Genomic DNA, 16,496 nt, shown 5'->3' with positions numbered 1-16,496 from the left:
AAGCAATCGCTTTTATCTTTGAATCACAACATGAGACATAATCAATAGCCGAGCTGAAAGGCACACTTTAACTGTTGGTACAATAATTAATCCTAGTCTAAGAATACCACAGGGACTGTCTGCAGTTCAATCATTTAGTTTGTGGTTAGTGAAGCAATGCTAAAGCCTTGAAGCGAAGGCCTGACACAGAAAACAAAATAATTGACCCTTTACAGCAGAATCTGCTTCTACTCCAGCAAGACAAATTCACTGTTGGTGTCGGTTTTAATGCGGTTATCAATTGACTTTGCTGGCAATATACATTTAAGGAACGATAAGCCAAATGGTATAAACACAATTTAGAAGATACAAGAGCAGAAACCGTCATTTAATCTTATCTTGAGGGTTTTTGCGTGTTGCTTAAAATGGAAAATGTTACGGGGGAGCCTCACAATTTCACCTGACAGCAAACGTCAATTGCTGATATTAATACAAGGAACAGAATCGGCAGTTCTGTTATTGAGCAGAAATCCTTCTTACTGTCATGGCTTGGCTTCAGGAATGTATTTTAATCAGAGGTAAACACTCCCTAAAGTCGCTTTCCTGAATTCTTGGTTTTGGGCACTGTTGTGTTTAATATCTGTGCTGATGGGAACAGACAGAGGTTCACATTTAAAAAAGACATGTTTGACAGATGTTTCCTTTCTTTAGATTTCAGCCTCAACTCAGGGACAATTTAGCTCAAATAAAACCCTTCTAGGGTTTGAATTCGAAAACCTGAAGGAAGAAACCTGTCATTTTCTGATGTGGAAACCTGACGGTCACTTTACCATTGACTTGATTTTATGAAATAGTTAGTTAACCTTTACTGATATACAGAAATACTGCTTCATAGGTTAGCTTATACTGCCAAACAATGTCGATTCAATCCAAAATGGATGGCCGTGCATTACACTTTTTAGTGGATTAATATTTTTCCCATATTTATAACTCAGGAGTAGCTCATTTATTGAAGCAGAGCTTCATTAAAAAACAAAAAAAAAAAACAAAAAAAAAAAACGCAGCAACCACAAGCATGTATTCCAATATTTACACTTGCTCACTAATTACTTGCCGCAGTGTGAAAAGCATAGATCCACGCTCACAAAGTAAGATACACACGCAGGTTCCAGGCTTTTCTCATTTCAAGCAACATTAGAAAGCACACACAATGATTTCCTACAAGTCTGTGCAGATTTCGGTTGTCGTGATCTGTTTTTGGTCACTTGCCGTCACGCAGCTTCACTGTACAGCACCAGTCAACTAAACACATAATCATGCAAGTCCTTTAGGTATCATGTGGAGATAAATAGGATGGGGAGTGATAGATGGCAGTTTCAGTCAGTCTTGGTCTTTGATAGTGATAAAGCGATACGCTACGAAAAAAAAGAAAAGAAAACTAACTGAAAAATTACAACAAAATATATCACATTGCAAAAAAGTCCTCGCTCGCAGCAAACAAACAAAGGTGTAGCTAATGAGATCCCTACGCTATAAAAATAAGCGAGGTTTGAGTTTTGAAGGTGGAGCTGTACAGACCTCTGCATCAGATTATGGGGTTTGAGTATTTTAGCGTGACCGGTTCTGGAGCGATCAATGTCTGACGGGGGGCCTCGAGACTGATTAACTTTATTGCAGGCGGTGTCTGCTCCGAGGCAGAGGAGGACAAAGGCAGATCACATCGGGTGACGACTGGTTTCCGTGATTAGCACAATGTTTAACTTTCTGCCAAAATCGCTGACTTTCACAGGATTTGACAAGTTCTGGCATTCAGCAAATAGAGAGAATCTGAGGGGCTAATTGATATGATATTGCTTATTTGCTGGTTTTATATTTTCAGACGTTCTCTATTTTCACAGACCTGTCAAAGACATTTTCAGATATCTGGTTAATGTGACTGCTGCATAACGGATTGATCTAAAGATTGATCACTTCTGGCTTCTCATTTCTTGTTTTGTGTGGCTGGTAGACAAACCAACAGGTACTTCTGCCTTGCGCATGTGTTTACTATTTGATTAATTGATAATTCTGGAGGGACTCAATAACAATTAATCATTCAATAATCATTCAAACCTGAATGAATCCAGACCCTGAAGTCATTTTCACCGAGAGGCTTTAATCCTTAGGTCCTGACTGCAGCACTGAGCCTGGAGTTGTTCGTTGGTTTTCTCAGTCAGTGGATTTTGTGCTTGTGCAAGGTGCCAACTGAATTCCTCAGGCAAAGATTTTATTTTACACTCTGTCAGATTCCCCTCTTTGCAAAGTCCTCCATGAGAATGGGCCTCTTGGTGGGGGCTGGCTGTTTAAACTTGCCATCGACTGTGCCAACAAAGCAGAAGGAGTCACTGCGCATTGTGGGAACGATTGGAAACAATTGCACCGAACGTCTGGAAATATTTGAAGGAATCTCGATCCTTTATGAAAGAGGAAGACACCTGCAGCGAGATACGGTCAGATGCCAACCAAGAAAACCGTGCTGTTTGACACTTTCAAGCAGCGAATAAGTGATGTCAACTTCCAGAGGCTTAAATCTTTTCGAACATTCTTCTGAAAAAAAGCGCTGTATCCTTTCAGGTCATTTACAGCAAGGCTGTAGGTCTTAGTGAAGACTCAGAGCTCTGCATCTGCAGACATTACTTAGGAAGAGAGTCAGTGATCCTAGAAATTACTACAGAGAACAATGTCTCTGAATACTGCTGATCTGACTGAGCAGAATAGGCATGCATAAAACAGTGATGTGGAAAACCTGTGTTTCTTTATGCTGTTTGCACTCCGCTGTCATTTCCTAGCAAGGTTAAAAGGATTTCTTTTTCTTTAAAATTGTGACGTTCATTATTACATCCAAAATGTTTGTCATGTTTTTCACCCAGATACACTGAGCTGGACGAAACTACGCTGCTGTCGGGACACTATCACCTTAGAATTCATGTTATTTTTGCATTTGAAAGAAAGATGATGGAAATAAAAGTCAGAAAGATTGGATTCTATATGTATAAGGTTTGACCGGCTAGCAACCTTTAGCACTCTTGTACACCTGTGAAGATGTATATGTTGATCTTACTCAATGTTAGCTCAGATAGTCTTCATGCCCCATGACCTTAGTTCTGATAAAGCAGGTAAAAAAGATAAAAGGATGAAAGGTTTCATGCATTACTATCTGTGTGACAAGGAATGCCTCCCTATTGAGCAGACAGAAACAAAGAATAAGTCTTCAAATGGCTCTGTTCTCTATCTATATTAAGAGGAAATATGGGAAATGAACGCTTTAGTCTGCCTCAATATTACAGTCTTTGGATTGAGCTTACCGGGCCGTGGCAGGTCAAAGACTCATCGTCGGCTCGCTCGCACTGGGCGTCACACTCCACACACACTGAGCCATTGGCATACTCTCGAATGTCCCTGGGAGAGATGATGGGAATGGAGAGGGAGAGAGGGTGCAATGGGTGAGGAACAGAAAGGGAGAACAGGAGTGAGACACCGGCAGAAAAGCATTTGTCACCTCGAACAAGAGTGGTCAGTGTTATATAGCTATTGCAGAAAAAAAAAAAAAAAAAAAAAAAAACGCGTTAAAGCTTCACTGAGAATAGTCTTTTTACAGAAATAGGCCTTCTTGCTGTGGTTGTAGGTGTGGAATAAGCTCAAAAGGGGAACAACAAGGCGACAGTTATCACTCTTTCATTTAATCAAAATTTTTTAGAAATTTTACTTAATGTAGATTTGTGATTTCCAAAAGCAATGATGTATGAAGAAGATTATTTTCGAGCAAAATAATGTGTCCTTGTAGAAAATAGTGAGTCTCGTGAAGATTTGATCTCGTATTTTGGCAAAATCATCCCAAAAAGATGCTAAAATAATTTAGTTTTACTGCACAATATGAGCAATTCCATTTTTTCTAATATTAACTTATTTTCAATGATTTAAGGTTTGGTTCTGAAATAATGTTTTATTTCATGTGCTTTGCTGCTCGTAGTAACAATGCAGCCATAAAAGCAAACAGCTCTGCCCATAAAATTAACGAGTTAACAGCTTTTTGAGGGATTCTCCTGTTTTTTGCGCTTGTCTGTGCAGTTTGGGTCGTTCACAAGAAACTGCATCAGCATTAACATCCAAAATAACAGTCATTCAGTATATCCAATTGTTTGTTTTTTAAATAGGTATATTTCCCTAATCTCTTCTGAAGACAAACATTTTTTTACTGCAATGGTAAGAGTCACGACAATATTCAAACTGCAATTTTAATTCTTTATTTTGCATTTTCAAACCTGTTTTCCATTCTTTAGAGCTGTTTCTGTTTTCTAACCTTTATGTACTGTAGATATGAAATTGTGCATCGGGACTGATGAGAAGCACACTGCCACAGTGGTTCATCACATCGCTTTACAGGCAAAAAATATTCCTCCGTTGAACCGACTTGCCAATAGCTTGTTGGAGTTTTCATTTTTTCAATGTGCTTTAGGTATCCGACTTCCTCCACCAATCCCAAAACATGCAGGGCACAATCATTTGTGACTTGAAATTTGGGGAAGATGTGAATCTGTCCTTTACTGACTGTATATAAGGCAAGCATGGTTTCAATTCTGGGGTCCGATATCGAGATAATCACATTCTCAAAACACTTCTTTTTTGTTGTTGTCATGATACAAAATAAAAAATAACTGGCAATGGCATGTTAATCTTCTGCAAAATCTGAAATACCCCAGTGCCACCCTATATTTTTTTCCAAGAGTTTTTAAGTGAGCAAATGATCCTTTCAAGTTGGCGATTTCAGACTCTTTCAAGTACGTCATCGGCAAAAGTGGAGAAATGATGAACAGTAGCGGATGACTTAAAGCCTGTAGGTATGAACATTGCAAATAAAGTATGCAAAATCAACAGTTAACCCCCAAATAAACATGCAAAAAGACACCCACTTGTATCTCAAGTGGCTTGTATCTCATTAGCTAACTGAAACAGTGATACCATCACTCAGGAGGTTGATGCAGTTGAAAGGTGCAGTACCTGCAAGAGGTGCAACGTTTTCAAAAAAAATCAATTAAATTAAGTGCCTTGTTATTCAATTCCTACAATCCCATTATAAGACTGGAGCAACAGTGTGGCCTCAAGAAGTCATTAAATTTGACCACACCGAGACTGGGCTGGCAACTTGCCTTTGTCACTACAGCAAAAAGGAGAATGAATTTTGGGTCCATATTGGTAAGTGAGGACAGACAGAATGTTCTCGGCACAAAGAGTAAATGCTGCTGTCCCAGTGGGAACTAAATCAAATTAGTATTAATTATGCTTCATCTGGCCTTCATAAAACCTTCCAGGAGGCAAAGTAGGGTGAGCTTTTGTCTGGGTGTGTGTACTGGTCGAAATAATAGAGACCGCAGCGTCGCAAGAAGATATCGCTGCCGCTAAGGACTTATAGGTGACCGCATTATGTTCTGCTTTCCTGAATGTTCTGTTTGTTAAAGAATGAAGACAAAGTAACATATTCACCGTGGAGGGGAAAAAAAATAGTGATATTACTTCAGAATGGCTGTACCTATCTATTCAAACAAACAACAGGGACTTGAACGGCATTCTTCAGTTTCTTTTGACTTTGCTAATATTTTCATAGACATTAAATAATTTGCAGTCGTGACTTGCTATTATTCCAAGGTTTTCCAGAAGTACATTTCTTTTACAAAGGTTAATATTCCAATATATAATCATTAAATACAGTTTGTGATTTCAGATTCACATCACATTCACAAGCCACTGATGATAAAGATGAACTGACACTCAGCAAAGTCATTCAACATATATCAATTTTTAAAGCTTCACTTCAAAATGTTGACAATAGAAGTGTTGGGCAGAGTAGATTCACCTCAGTTTCATTTAACTTTTAACTTTTTCATTGATCCCCTTAGGGAGAATATTTCTCTGACCCACCCTGGCCATATTTAACCTAAACTACAAACACCCTGAGCTGTTGCAGCACAGAGACCAGAGAGCAGGGCGGCTTTTATGAGCTCACAGTAGTGTTAATGAGGACGGGGACAGACTGTGACTCTCACTTTCCACATGTAAACCTTTTGCCAGTCCAGGGATAGAAACCTGCTGCCTTGCTTACAAATGAGTAGAATTGAAAGATCCATATTAGACTAAAACAGGTGACACCAACAGTGTTGTGGATAATGCATTGTCAATTGACATTACTCCAATGCCATTGCTTTTGACATTAAAATTGTGTTATCAATTACTATCATGAAATTCTGTACTGAGTTACAAATCCTGACGTTTCCATGAGTTCATACAACATGACAGCGACAGCATCAGTTGACATCTTAAAAGGATGCATATTATGTGGAAAGCAGCACAGAGAAGGCATTAAAAAATCATAGCTAAACATAATAATACAGCAAAAATAAACTGATTCAGAGACTTATTGTTGCCTTTTTGTGGCTGAAAAACTTGTGTGATGTAGTGTCCGCCGGAGCTATGCACCCTCGAGAAAAATGGTCTTTGTAGGACATCCTGACAAAAACATCTGAAGACTCTCCATGAAAGAGAAACATAATATTGTGTACCCTGGAGTATAAAGGTGACCATGCATGACCTGGACCAAGCCCACGGGGTGGGATTTGCTGGTGAGAGCTTGGTGTCTCGGTTATAGCCCAAACTAGCTATACGGGAGGACTATGAGTGCTCACAAACTACAACGCCAATCATGAAGGAGCCATGCAATTGACCATGCAATTAGAGAGAACAGGGAGAGATAGAATTGGCCCCACTAATAGACTCAATCTTGGAAGGTGAATATATAATGCTCATGTTGGTATTGGATGGGGAACCAGGAAGGGAATCGATTGTCCAAAACAAATGCCACGTTCAGACATGAAAATGCGCCTAGTATATTTGGCACCAGAGTTCCTTGGGTCTCTTTATGGCCTGATCGGCTCCACTGACTCCTGACGCAACAGACAGGTATCAGCAAGCTATAAAAGGTCACAATTTTAGCAGGAGTGGACATCAGGGAGGTCATGGAGAGTGACTTTCAGTTAGCCTCAAACAGGTTCCGGGACACCATCTGGCAGCTCAGGGGGGGTCGAAGGAGTCTTGTGCAAGCTGTGCTCAGCAAGATATCTTTTGACTTTGAATGAGGATATCATCAGGGTGTGAAGGGAACATTGTGGAGCTCCTGAACCCTGGGGGACATGCCTCTCTCATAGGAGGCAGTGCTGAAGACTTCAGAACTTTCTGAATTTTCCTGTTGGAAGTTGTCGGGGGAGTCAAAAAACGACATGCAAAGAAAACGGGCGCTATTTTCAAAAAGAGGCAACTCAAGAGCAGTTCCTTATTATCAGGGCATCTAAATTTTTTAGCATACCAAGGAAGTTTATGCTTATATGCTTGACCAAAAACCCTGGACTAGGAGGAGGAGTTTGAGTGTCTTGGGGAGATTTATGAGTGATGGGTGGAAGCATTGTGAGATCGGCTGTAGATTCAGACAATAAACCAAGTCATTCAGACGGTTGTAGTGAAGAATGAACTGAGATGTAAAACAAACTTTGGTTCATGATGGAATTAATGAAATTGCAGATAACAGCAGATTCCCTTTTAAAATTAGCTATTGACTAAAACAGACTTACGTTTTTCAGTAATTTGCGCAACCACTGCTTATGAAACACACTGTCGGAACGATCAAATGGTGACATTCGAGGGCTGCGGTTACTGAATCTCTGATGTGGCAGACGGTGCGTTGCAGGTGTAGCAGTGTCGCTGAAGGTGGCGGTGGTGCTGACGTGCAGGTGGACAGGTAGGCAGGGCGTGGCCCCGTGCGCAAGCAGTGACTGTGACACGCAGTGACACGCCTAGCCCCCCTGCCCTAGCTTCTGGTCTTCCTCATTCCTCACCAACACACCCACCAAAAATCTGTGAACATGTCTTCAACTAAAGGAAAAAAAAATAAATCTTTTCAACTAATCTTTGACGGAGAAACAAATTAAATGAAATTACAAAAACACTCTGGGGGAGTGGTTCCTGTCACCTTTGCTTGTTAACGTCAAAGGCCCCCCTGCTGTCATGATGCTCTGCAGGGGTGCCTCTCGACTGAGGAGTCTACACCTCTTCTTAGGTTCTTTCTTTCACCCCCTGGCTCCTAATATCATTCTCAATAAACACAGAAAAATACTGCTCAACTTGAAAAATAAGAGCCTTAGGCTGTTTATCAAAACTCTTTTTATGAAAAGGTGATGCAGTAGCTCTTCAAACCCACTTTTTTGTTAATAAACGTCGTTGACTTAAGAGGAAATCCTTCTACTTAAACCGACCACTCAAACCTAATTTACTAAACTTTCAATCACTTTTCATCGAGGGTGATTTTTAAGTGGGATCTTTTTTGAAGATGTCGATGCATAATGACGGTGATTTCCTTTAAAATGCAAAAACTTGAATTCATAAATTTCCATTCTGTTTGATGATTGTTGTGATCAATGCAATCATTTTTTTCTAAAAAAAAAATAAAGAAATGTGAGAACTTTGCATAAATCTTTGTTTGGCCATACAGTCTGCTCAAGGAGTGTGTCTCTGGACCATGAATCATCATTAAACTCTCAACCTTCAGTGCTAGCACGGGTAATCTATTGTTGAGATCTACAATACTTCCCTTCACTTTCAATTTGAAAGAACTCGACAAGGTTTGGAAAGTCAAAAAAAAAAAAAAGACTGTTATTCAGACTTTTTTTTCTTGCCTTCTGAAAGGGATTCAAACAAAGTACAGGACTGGAAGTCTAATTGTGTTTCTGCAGCTAAAATAACTTGTGTGAGCCCTTACCACCACGAGAGCAATATTTTCTTTTACTGTGTTAGTTTCTAGGTGAGTTGAAGTATTGTGCAGTTTACCTAAGCCCTGTCCACTCCCTCAGAGGACCCTTGTCGGTTACCATGGAGATTTCTTCTTGCTGCAACAGTCTATCTTCATGGGTTTGTCATTGGCCATACAGGATGTTGCTCTCGTGAAGCGGCAGGGAACCTATCAATCTTTAAAATTAAATCCTCCTGATACAAGGGGGAAGATAAGTCTAAAAGAGTTTGACTGGAACTCGTGTTTGCAGGGAGAAGTTTTAGAACCGGACAAATCTGTTTCTGTTCCAGTTTATGAATGTGATCTCCCCTCCATATTTGATATAATTTTGTTTGTGACATCCTAACAGTCCTAACAATTATTAAATAATCACGAGAATCAGCAAAATTATTATAATCAACGTGAAGGCAAGGTTTTAGTGAACAAGAACAGGATCAGTGGTGACTGATCTGCTTTGAAAAAAGCATACATGCCCAAAGGACATACGTGAAAGTACCCTCTGTACTTGTGTGTCTATTGGCGCCTCGCAGATTTGCTTTGGGGGTTTATCCGACAGAGAGAAGAAAACGATTTGAAAAATTCGAGAGAAAACAGAAAAGCTGTAAAATGCTGCTTCCTGTATATCTTCATTTCTCCAACACTGATGGGATGATGGGAACTGTGCACCTACAACAGAGACTTGTTCTTTTCTATTGATTCCTTTTTTTCTGTCATTTGCTACCTGATGCACCTTTGAGACGACAAACTTAGTTGTTTTCATTGTGTGCTCAATATTTAAAAGCGCAATGGAACCTGCATTAAAGATTTTTCTTGCATATTTCTTTCTGTCATGATGCTCTTATTAGTTAAGATTTTTATGTGAAGACATAATATTCCTTCACTATTTATCTGTTGTCTAATGGAAGTTGCAGGGCATAAAAATAGTTCTCTTCAATCTGCTGTATCACCAAACTTTTAGCAGGAATGACACCAAGCCCCAGACCAAACAACATTAAAATATCTGCTACTGCTACTTTATTTTCTCTTTGCTGAATCAATAGTGCATTGATGAGTGGATGTGTACATGCATATGCATAACTCACCCTTCGTACAGGTTGCAGGTATCCACACAGGTTCGCCCACGGCTGAAGTATCGGCAGGACATGCACTGGTCTGGGCCAGGACCCCAACACCCAGCGTCTGAACACAGCGCGTCGCACACCATGCGCTCCTTAGCTGCTCAATACATGCACACAGAGAGAGAAAGACATAAGAGCAGAGGATTTTATTTGTGTGGATGCAGCTCTGCTTTGATGACTCAGTGCTGACACGGAATAAACTCTAAATTCCCCTAAATTAGCTGGTTATAAAATTAGCCAAACTAATCTCATTACTTGCAGTACAATGAGACACAGGGCTAGATGTACTGAGGCACATGCAATTTGTGAGGGCTTAGTTTTTTGCATGAAAATTCTCCACCTCCACAGTGCAGCTGTTCATTTGTGGTGACCTATAAAAAGCCCTGTTTTTGTCAGGACAACTTTCCTAAACAATAGCAGGCTAATTGCAGCAAAACAGAGGAAAAGGTGTGTGTCTAAAACTTAATACTGAAGGATTACGCTACTTTTTTTTTCTTCAGGAACAAGGAAATGCAGACAAAATAGCGTAGCGGAATGACTTAAAGATGAGCTGGTTCGTCTCCCACAAAATACTCCCATCAAACCCCAACCCCCCCCCCCCCCCCCCCCCCCCCCCCCGACATTACATTTATTAACTCAGTTCAAATGAGGACTGGCCTGGTGCTTTAGTGTGTGTGCTGCTGTCTCGGCTGAGTGTGTGTGCGGCACTGTGTTATGTGACTCTTTTTTGCATTTGGAAATGAAGACGCCGCTTCATTATAAGAAACGCTGAACAAACAATGACAAATCACCAGTGAGGCCCACAATGCACCTGCAGATGCCACGCAGACTTGTTGATATAGCTTAGACTCACAAAAACATGAAACACAAACCCAGCATAGAACCCTTGCATTCGTCATCGGCGTTAGTTGTGAAATGTATACCTTCAGCTTTTTCCCTTTTCAGTTCCTGTTGGAAGCGACCATTAGCGCTAAATATTTTCTATAGGCTTTGATAAAGGTATAGTGGCTTACAAAACATACATCCCCAGATGCACATGAATAGTAAAAAAACCATAATTGTTGGTTGGTGATCGTGTACAGCCGCAATAAAAGCAACCTCTGATTTGCAAAGAAACAAGTGCAGGAGGAGTAGGTGTGATTTACTTAGCAATGCATTCAGTTCTGAAAAGGAAAATCAGTATTCTGTCCTCTCAATTTCTGCCTCACGGTTTTTCACATTGTATCAAATGATCAGGCCATTACATCTGCTCTGTAATGGCCTGGATCTCTTATCTCTTTCCCTTTTGTCTTCCCCTCCAGAACAGGGCTCAACAGAAAGTTGCTGTATTTGAGGCCATTACAGTGATAAAATGAGAGTGTGGAAGCAACACGGTGACAGTACTACAAATACATGGGAAACTTTTATCATCCGATCTGCGTCTGCCATGATATTCCCTCCTGTCGGCAGATTCTTTCTCTCCTCCTCTCTTTCTTCTTGTTCAGCTGTGAACTTGGCAATGAAAGGGCTCCCGCTGTTTTTCGGCATCCTGGTCATGTGTAAGCCAGGGGCGATGCCTCAGTGATAACCTGAGCTATGCTCAGAATGCTTAATAATTCAGACAGAGAGATGCAGATACATGAACGATGAGAAATCAAGTGCTCCTTTTGAAGGCAGACAGTGAAAGCGTTGTCTTTCATGGGAGACACAGCGTCGCTATTGAGCTCCCAGCACCAGAGGTAAAGTGGTCAGGAGGTAAGAGAGGCAATGGAGCAACGGGAAAGGATGGCATGGCTTTTAATTTATACAAGAAGATCAAACAGACAGCGGTTTCTGATCAAGTAGCGAGACAAAAACTGTGACAGGTGCCTGTTTAGTTCCCAAGGGCTGAAGGGAAAACAGGCTGTGATGACGGACATGAAGCGAGAAGATGAGAATAGAAAGAAACTCTGAGACCTGTGGAACAGTGGTGGCTGCAAGAAAGCAGAGGAGAGAGTTGCCTCAGTTTTCTGCATCCCTCTCATCAATGGCAGCATTGAAAGCAAAGCAGGGCAGCCATTGAAAAGGCTACAGAGGAAAGAGGGGCAGCTGGGGCAATGATCCCTTTCTCTCTGCAACATACTGGAGAGGATAAATATGTAGAATCGGGAAAAACAAAACAAAGCATCAAAAAAATATTGATATATTTCTTGGCAGCGGAGGCTGAGAGGTTAGAGCTTGTGACTGGACGGCTGCTGGTTCGAATCCCACTGTGTTGGAAAAGGGCTTCCTTTATAAAACTTATGTCTAGCAGAACATGAGGATCACACGAACTGCTTTGCAGGTGAAAGCTCTTTGACTTTCTGATAGGTAATCTGCCCACAAACGTCCCGCCCTATCCCATCATGCCTCCCTCCAAAGCCACGCAAGCTCTAGCAAAATCTATCTGGACAAAGGTTTGAATAAAGGAATGCTCTGAATGAAAAGCGTTGTCGTCATTACATCTCATCAGAATACATCTAAGATTTACCAAAGCTCATCCACAAGCAAAAAATAGATTGATAATTAAAATAAATGCTTCAAACTTACAAGCGCAAAACAGATCCAACGGTTCTACAGTCCATTTACCTCTTGTTGCCCTTCAAAAGCCTGACTGATGTTTGACCTTTTGCTTCATCCTGCCTTTCCTAACTGAGTCTAAACAGTGCAAGCTGCTGGAGAAAAAGGTTGAACCTGAAATTTAGTTTGCACTTTTGCTTCGTCTGTAGCAATGTTTTACAGACAACTTGCTCTTCTGTAATATGTTGATGGGAGTTTCCAGTCATTATTGATGAGTATTACAGGCAAGCAGGTGGGTAGAGATTGAAATAATTTGATTTGATCATAAGCCTACAGCCTCACCCAAAGAGGCTATTTGCAGTGCTTTTGTGATTTATTGGTGGACAAATAAATAAATAAATAAATAAAAATTGGTGCATGTTCAACAGTTACTAAAACTTATTACAAGCCAGTAACAGACAAATTAACGTGTCTCTTTTGACAAATCATTTAATTCAGTGATTCTCACAGGATCGCAGGGCCGCCAATTCCTGGCTCTAGAACTCTCTTCTGTTAATTCTTTGCCTGATGGAGTGGCAGCTGATTGTCTTCACTGTCTTCATTCTAGAATTAATTCTGTAAAATGATAAACTGAAAACTTTCGGACAATGTCTGATTTACTATGGAACAAATAATGTTGCAAACTTAAATTCATGCCAAATACCACAGAATGATCTCAATTGTGTTTTTTGCAGCACCTTCAATCAACAAAACATTAGCTTCCTAAATGTGACGTTGCATATAAGCTAATTCTCAGACCAAAATCAAGTTACATGAACAGACCCATGATGTCCCCACACTTAAAATATGTGATCGATTGTTTGACTGCTGGCGACGGGCCGGGTCGGATGTATCAGACCAGAAATGCATCAATTAAGAGCAGAACGTACGTGAACATTGGATTTTCTGCTCGCACAATCAATCTACATCAGCACATTTGATCTGAGGACAGGAGGGACGTTTCCATATCACTGCAGCTGCAGAGATATTCGCACAGAGATATGGGCAGACGCACTGACTGTCTCCTCTGTCTCCGCTGCCCTGTGACGGTGTGATGCCTGCCCTTTTTACACCGCCTGCTCGGCTCAGTCAAGCTCAGACGCACACACGTGCACACACACACACTCTGGTGCACACGAGCAGAACCATGTCAAGGATGTGACTTTTGTAACTCACCCAACATCTTCAAAGTGTCTGCAGTGTGTGTGTGTGTGTGTGTGTGTGTGTGTGTGTGTGTGTGTGTTCATTCAGCACTAAGGAACTGCCCAAGGAAAAGCAGTGCATGAACAGTGAAAAGGGGCCAACTCAATAATGCAAATACAGTCTCATTAATGAACATTATACATAAATGAATAATGTCTTAACACTTGTGGCAGTGATATAATAAAAAGCTCTTCCATTTTTAGAAATCTTTCAGTCTTTATTCCGTCAAATGAGGTATTTGCTGGATTTCATTTGGTCAAACGGTGAACTCTCTGAACGCTCCGGTTGGATCATTTATTGAATTGTGGAGTCAGTGTTGCTTTCAGAATTTACAGAGATAATAATCCTCATCGACTGTGGCATAACAGTATCAGACAGGTCAAGAGTGTTTCAAGTGTATTTTGAATTTGCATGTTCAGCACCACCTGTTTTTCCAGAGCAACGAAAATCGTTCTGTTTACAGAGAACAATAAAACTACCACTATAATTCAATGAAAATAACAAGACTGATAATTAAAAGCTAGAGAATCTTTTGAATTATTAGTGCGGGCCATCATTTTCACATCAGGTCAGAAACAAGTGTCTCCCTCATTCTGAGACACGGCGATGTTAAGAAAGGAAATAAGAAAAAAAAGGAGCTCCTTTAGAAGAGCCACTCATCTGAAGTCGAAGCCGAAGCCATTTCATAGCGTGAGCTGCTTTCAGGCTGAGTTGATGTATTGTTGAAGCTTTGGAAGATGAAGTCCTCTGAGCTTACAGATAAATACGACTTATGGGACCCGAGAACGGAAAACTCCCCTTTAACCCAAACAAATGTTGAACAGAGTCTAAATTAGTCGTAGCTGTGAGCGTGTGGAGGTGCGATGCTGGAATGATAACACACATTTATCGTTGAAAGACCTGCGAGGAATTTACAAACTCAAAAAAGGGAAAAGCCTTTGTGTGAAAGCTCAATATGGCTGATCTTCGTCACCCTACTTGGTTAGATAAATTACGAGTTAAACAGCCATTCCCAAGTAAATGTTCAGCAGGCGTGGGCGTATCTTGGTGCATGTTCTCTCAGCTGGTCAATGACGGTTGGATATTGACTGCATGTTTTTCCTCCCTGGACTCGCAACCTGACTTTTTTAAAAATCAATATCAGTTTGTTTTGTTAGGTGAAACAGCTAGAATTGGATTGTTAGTATCACAGATCTCTTATCCTGCATTCTAACATGAGGTTGATCATGAGCTGCTTTATATTTCATACGACTTATGAACTCACAGCATTCCTGCGGACTCCGGTTGTCGCGGACCAGAAAGTTCTGGTTGGCAGCACGGAACAGCCGGGTCCAGTTGACGGTGTTGTAGTAGCAGAGCTGGCTGTTCTCTGTGATGTGGACGTTCCCGGCGCTGATCTCTCTCAGGGACTGGAACTGCAGCGATGAGATGCCCTGCTGCTTTAAAACCAGCAGGGAGATCCCGCTGAGAGGGAGGAATGGGTGGAGGTGGGAGGAAGGAAGGGCCGGGCGGGCGGAGGAGAGAGGTGGAGTGGAACAGGGGCAAGAGGGAGACAGAAAGGGAAAGGACAGGAAGGACGGGAAGGTGAATTCACTTCACAAGTTTTGATGCCACTCAGGTACTTTTCTTTGTAAAATAAATAAATAAATGCACAGTAATAATAATGATAATCCTTTCAAACTTGGACAAAATGGGTAATGCCAAAAAAACACATGTTGTTATGGTCAAAATAAATAACCTTAATGTGGGCACTTTAGACCAAATGGATGATGAGTCGTCTGCATCGAGGGGAACCTCTTAAACACACACACTTCCCACAAGTCTTGTTCAGCACTTAACATTTTAACTGAATTCAAAACACTAATGCAGCATATTTGCATATGAAAATGGCAGATTTAAGTAATTCAGCACAGTAACATAGCAACAGACGCAGTCTGACGGTTTATTTCTTTGTATTTCAGTCTTTATAAAGGCAACTTACACAAAGGAAAGAGGCTGCTTAAAATATGCAAGTCAACTCAGATATACTTCCTTGACTTGTGAATTATGTATAAATGAAAGAAATAAGATGAATTTATTGGCACTACGGATATTTTATTTGCTTAGTAAAATCTTCTCGTCATAGCAAGAATCTCCCCCTTACGCCTTGCATATTTTAACAAAACAATGCTGGACCGAACGCGGCATCCAGCGCAGCAGCATGTTCTCACAGTGGAAGAGTCGAGCTGCTGAACTGGCCCGTCTTCAGTGGAGACCTTTCACCCACAGAAAGCATTCAGCACATCAAAAATAATCCACTCGAGCGGAGAACACCAAGGACTCCTCAGCAGCGGCCGCAGACAAAATGGAGCATAAATGCTTCACCCAAAACTCCAAAAGCTGGCCTCGTCTTCTGTCGGATTCTTACTGTTACAAGAAGACGGTATACTGTGGTAAACATGTCTCAACCGTTTAAAATAAAGTGTCATCGCCTTAAAATATCCTTCATATTCAGGTAGATGTCATTCGTTCACCATCTGATTTATCAATGTTTTCAAGGCCTTGTTGTAAAATGGATAACATGTTGGATACTTTAATGGCTCTCAAAAATAATATTATGCAAAGATCATCTTTCCCTTTTTGCTCTTCAAAGCAACTTCACTCGTGTGCTTCTCTTTCACTGTTAAAAAAAAAAAAAATGACAGGAGGCCAGAGGCGTGCCGGAGCCATCAGACAGACAGGGAGCACGCAGGATCAAGTACGGGGGCAGGGGTGGGTGGCAGCCTGTAATT

General features: G+C 40.9%; 1 protein-coding gene across 1 annotated transcript in view; it reads right to left on the bottom strand.

The window, feature by feature from the left end:
• erbb4b (erb-b2 receptor tyrosine kinase 4b) overlaps positions 1 to 16,496 on the bottom strand; it is a 288,218-nt gene that overhangs the window by 64,220 nt on the left and 207,502 nt on the right. The window contains exons 12-14 of the mRNA XM_030112004.1: positions 14,990 to 15,189; positions 9,931 to 10,063; positions 3,324 to 3,417 (exon numbers count right to left, since the gene is read on the bottom strand). Of these exons, the coding sequence (XP_029967864.1) occupies positions 3,324 to 3,417; positions 9,931 to 10,063; positions 14,990 to 15,189 (427 nt within the window). The remainder of the gene's footprint in view (positions 1 to 3,323; positions 3,418 to 9,930; positions 10,064 to 14,989; positions 15,190 to 16,496) is intronic.

This window comes from Salarias fasciatus, chromosome 16 (genome assembly GCF_902148845.1).
Source record: "Salarias fasciatus chromosome 16, fSalaFa1.1, whole genome shotgun sequence".
Classification (NCBI taxonomy): Eukaryota; Metazoa; Chordata; class Actinopteri; order Blenniiformes; family Blenniidae; genus Salarias; species Salarias fasciatus.
Note: the sequence above shows the minus strand (reverse complement) of the source record. Positions and strands in the feature narration are given on the sequence as shown.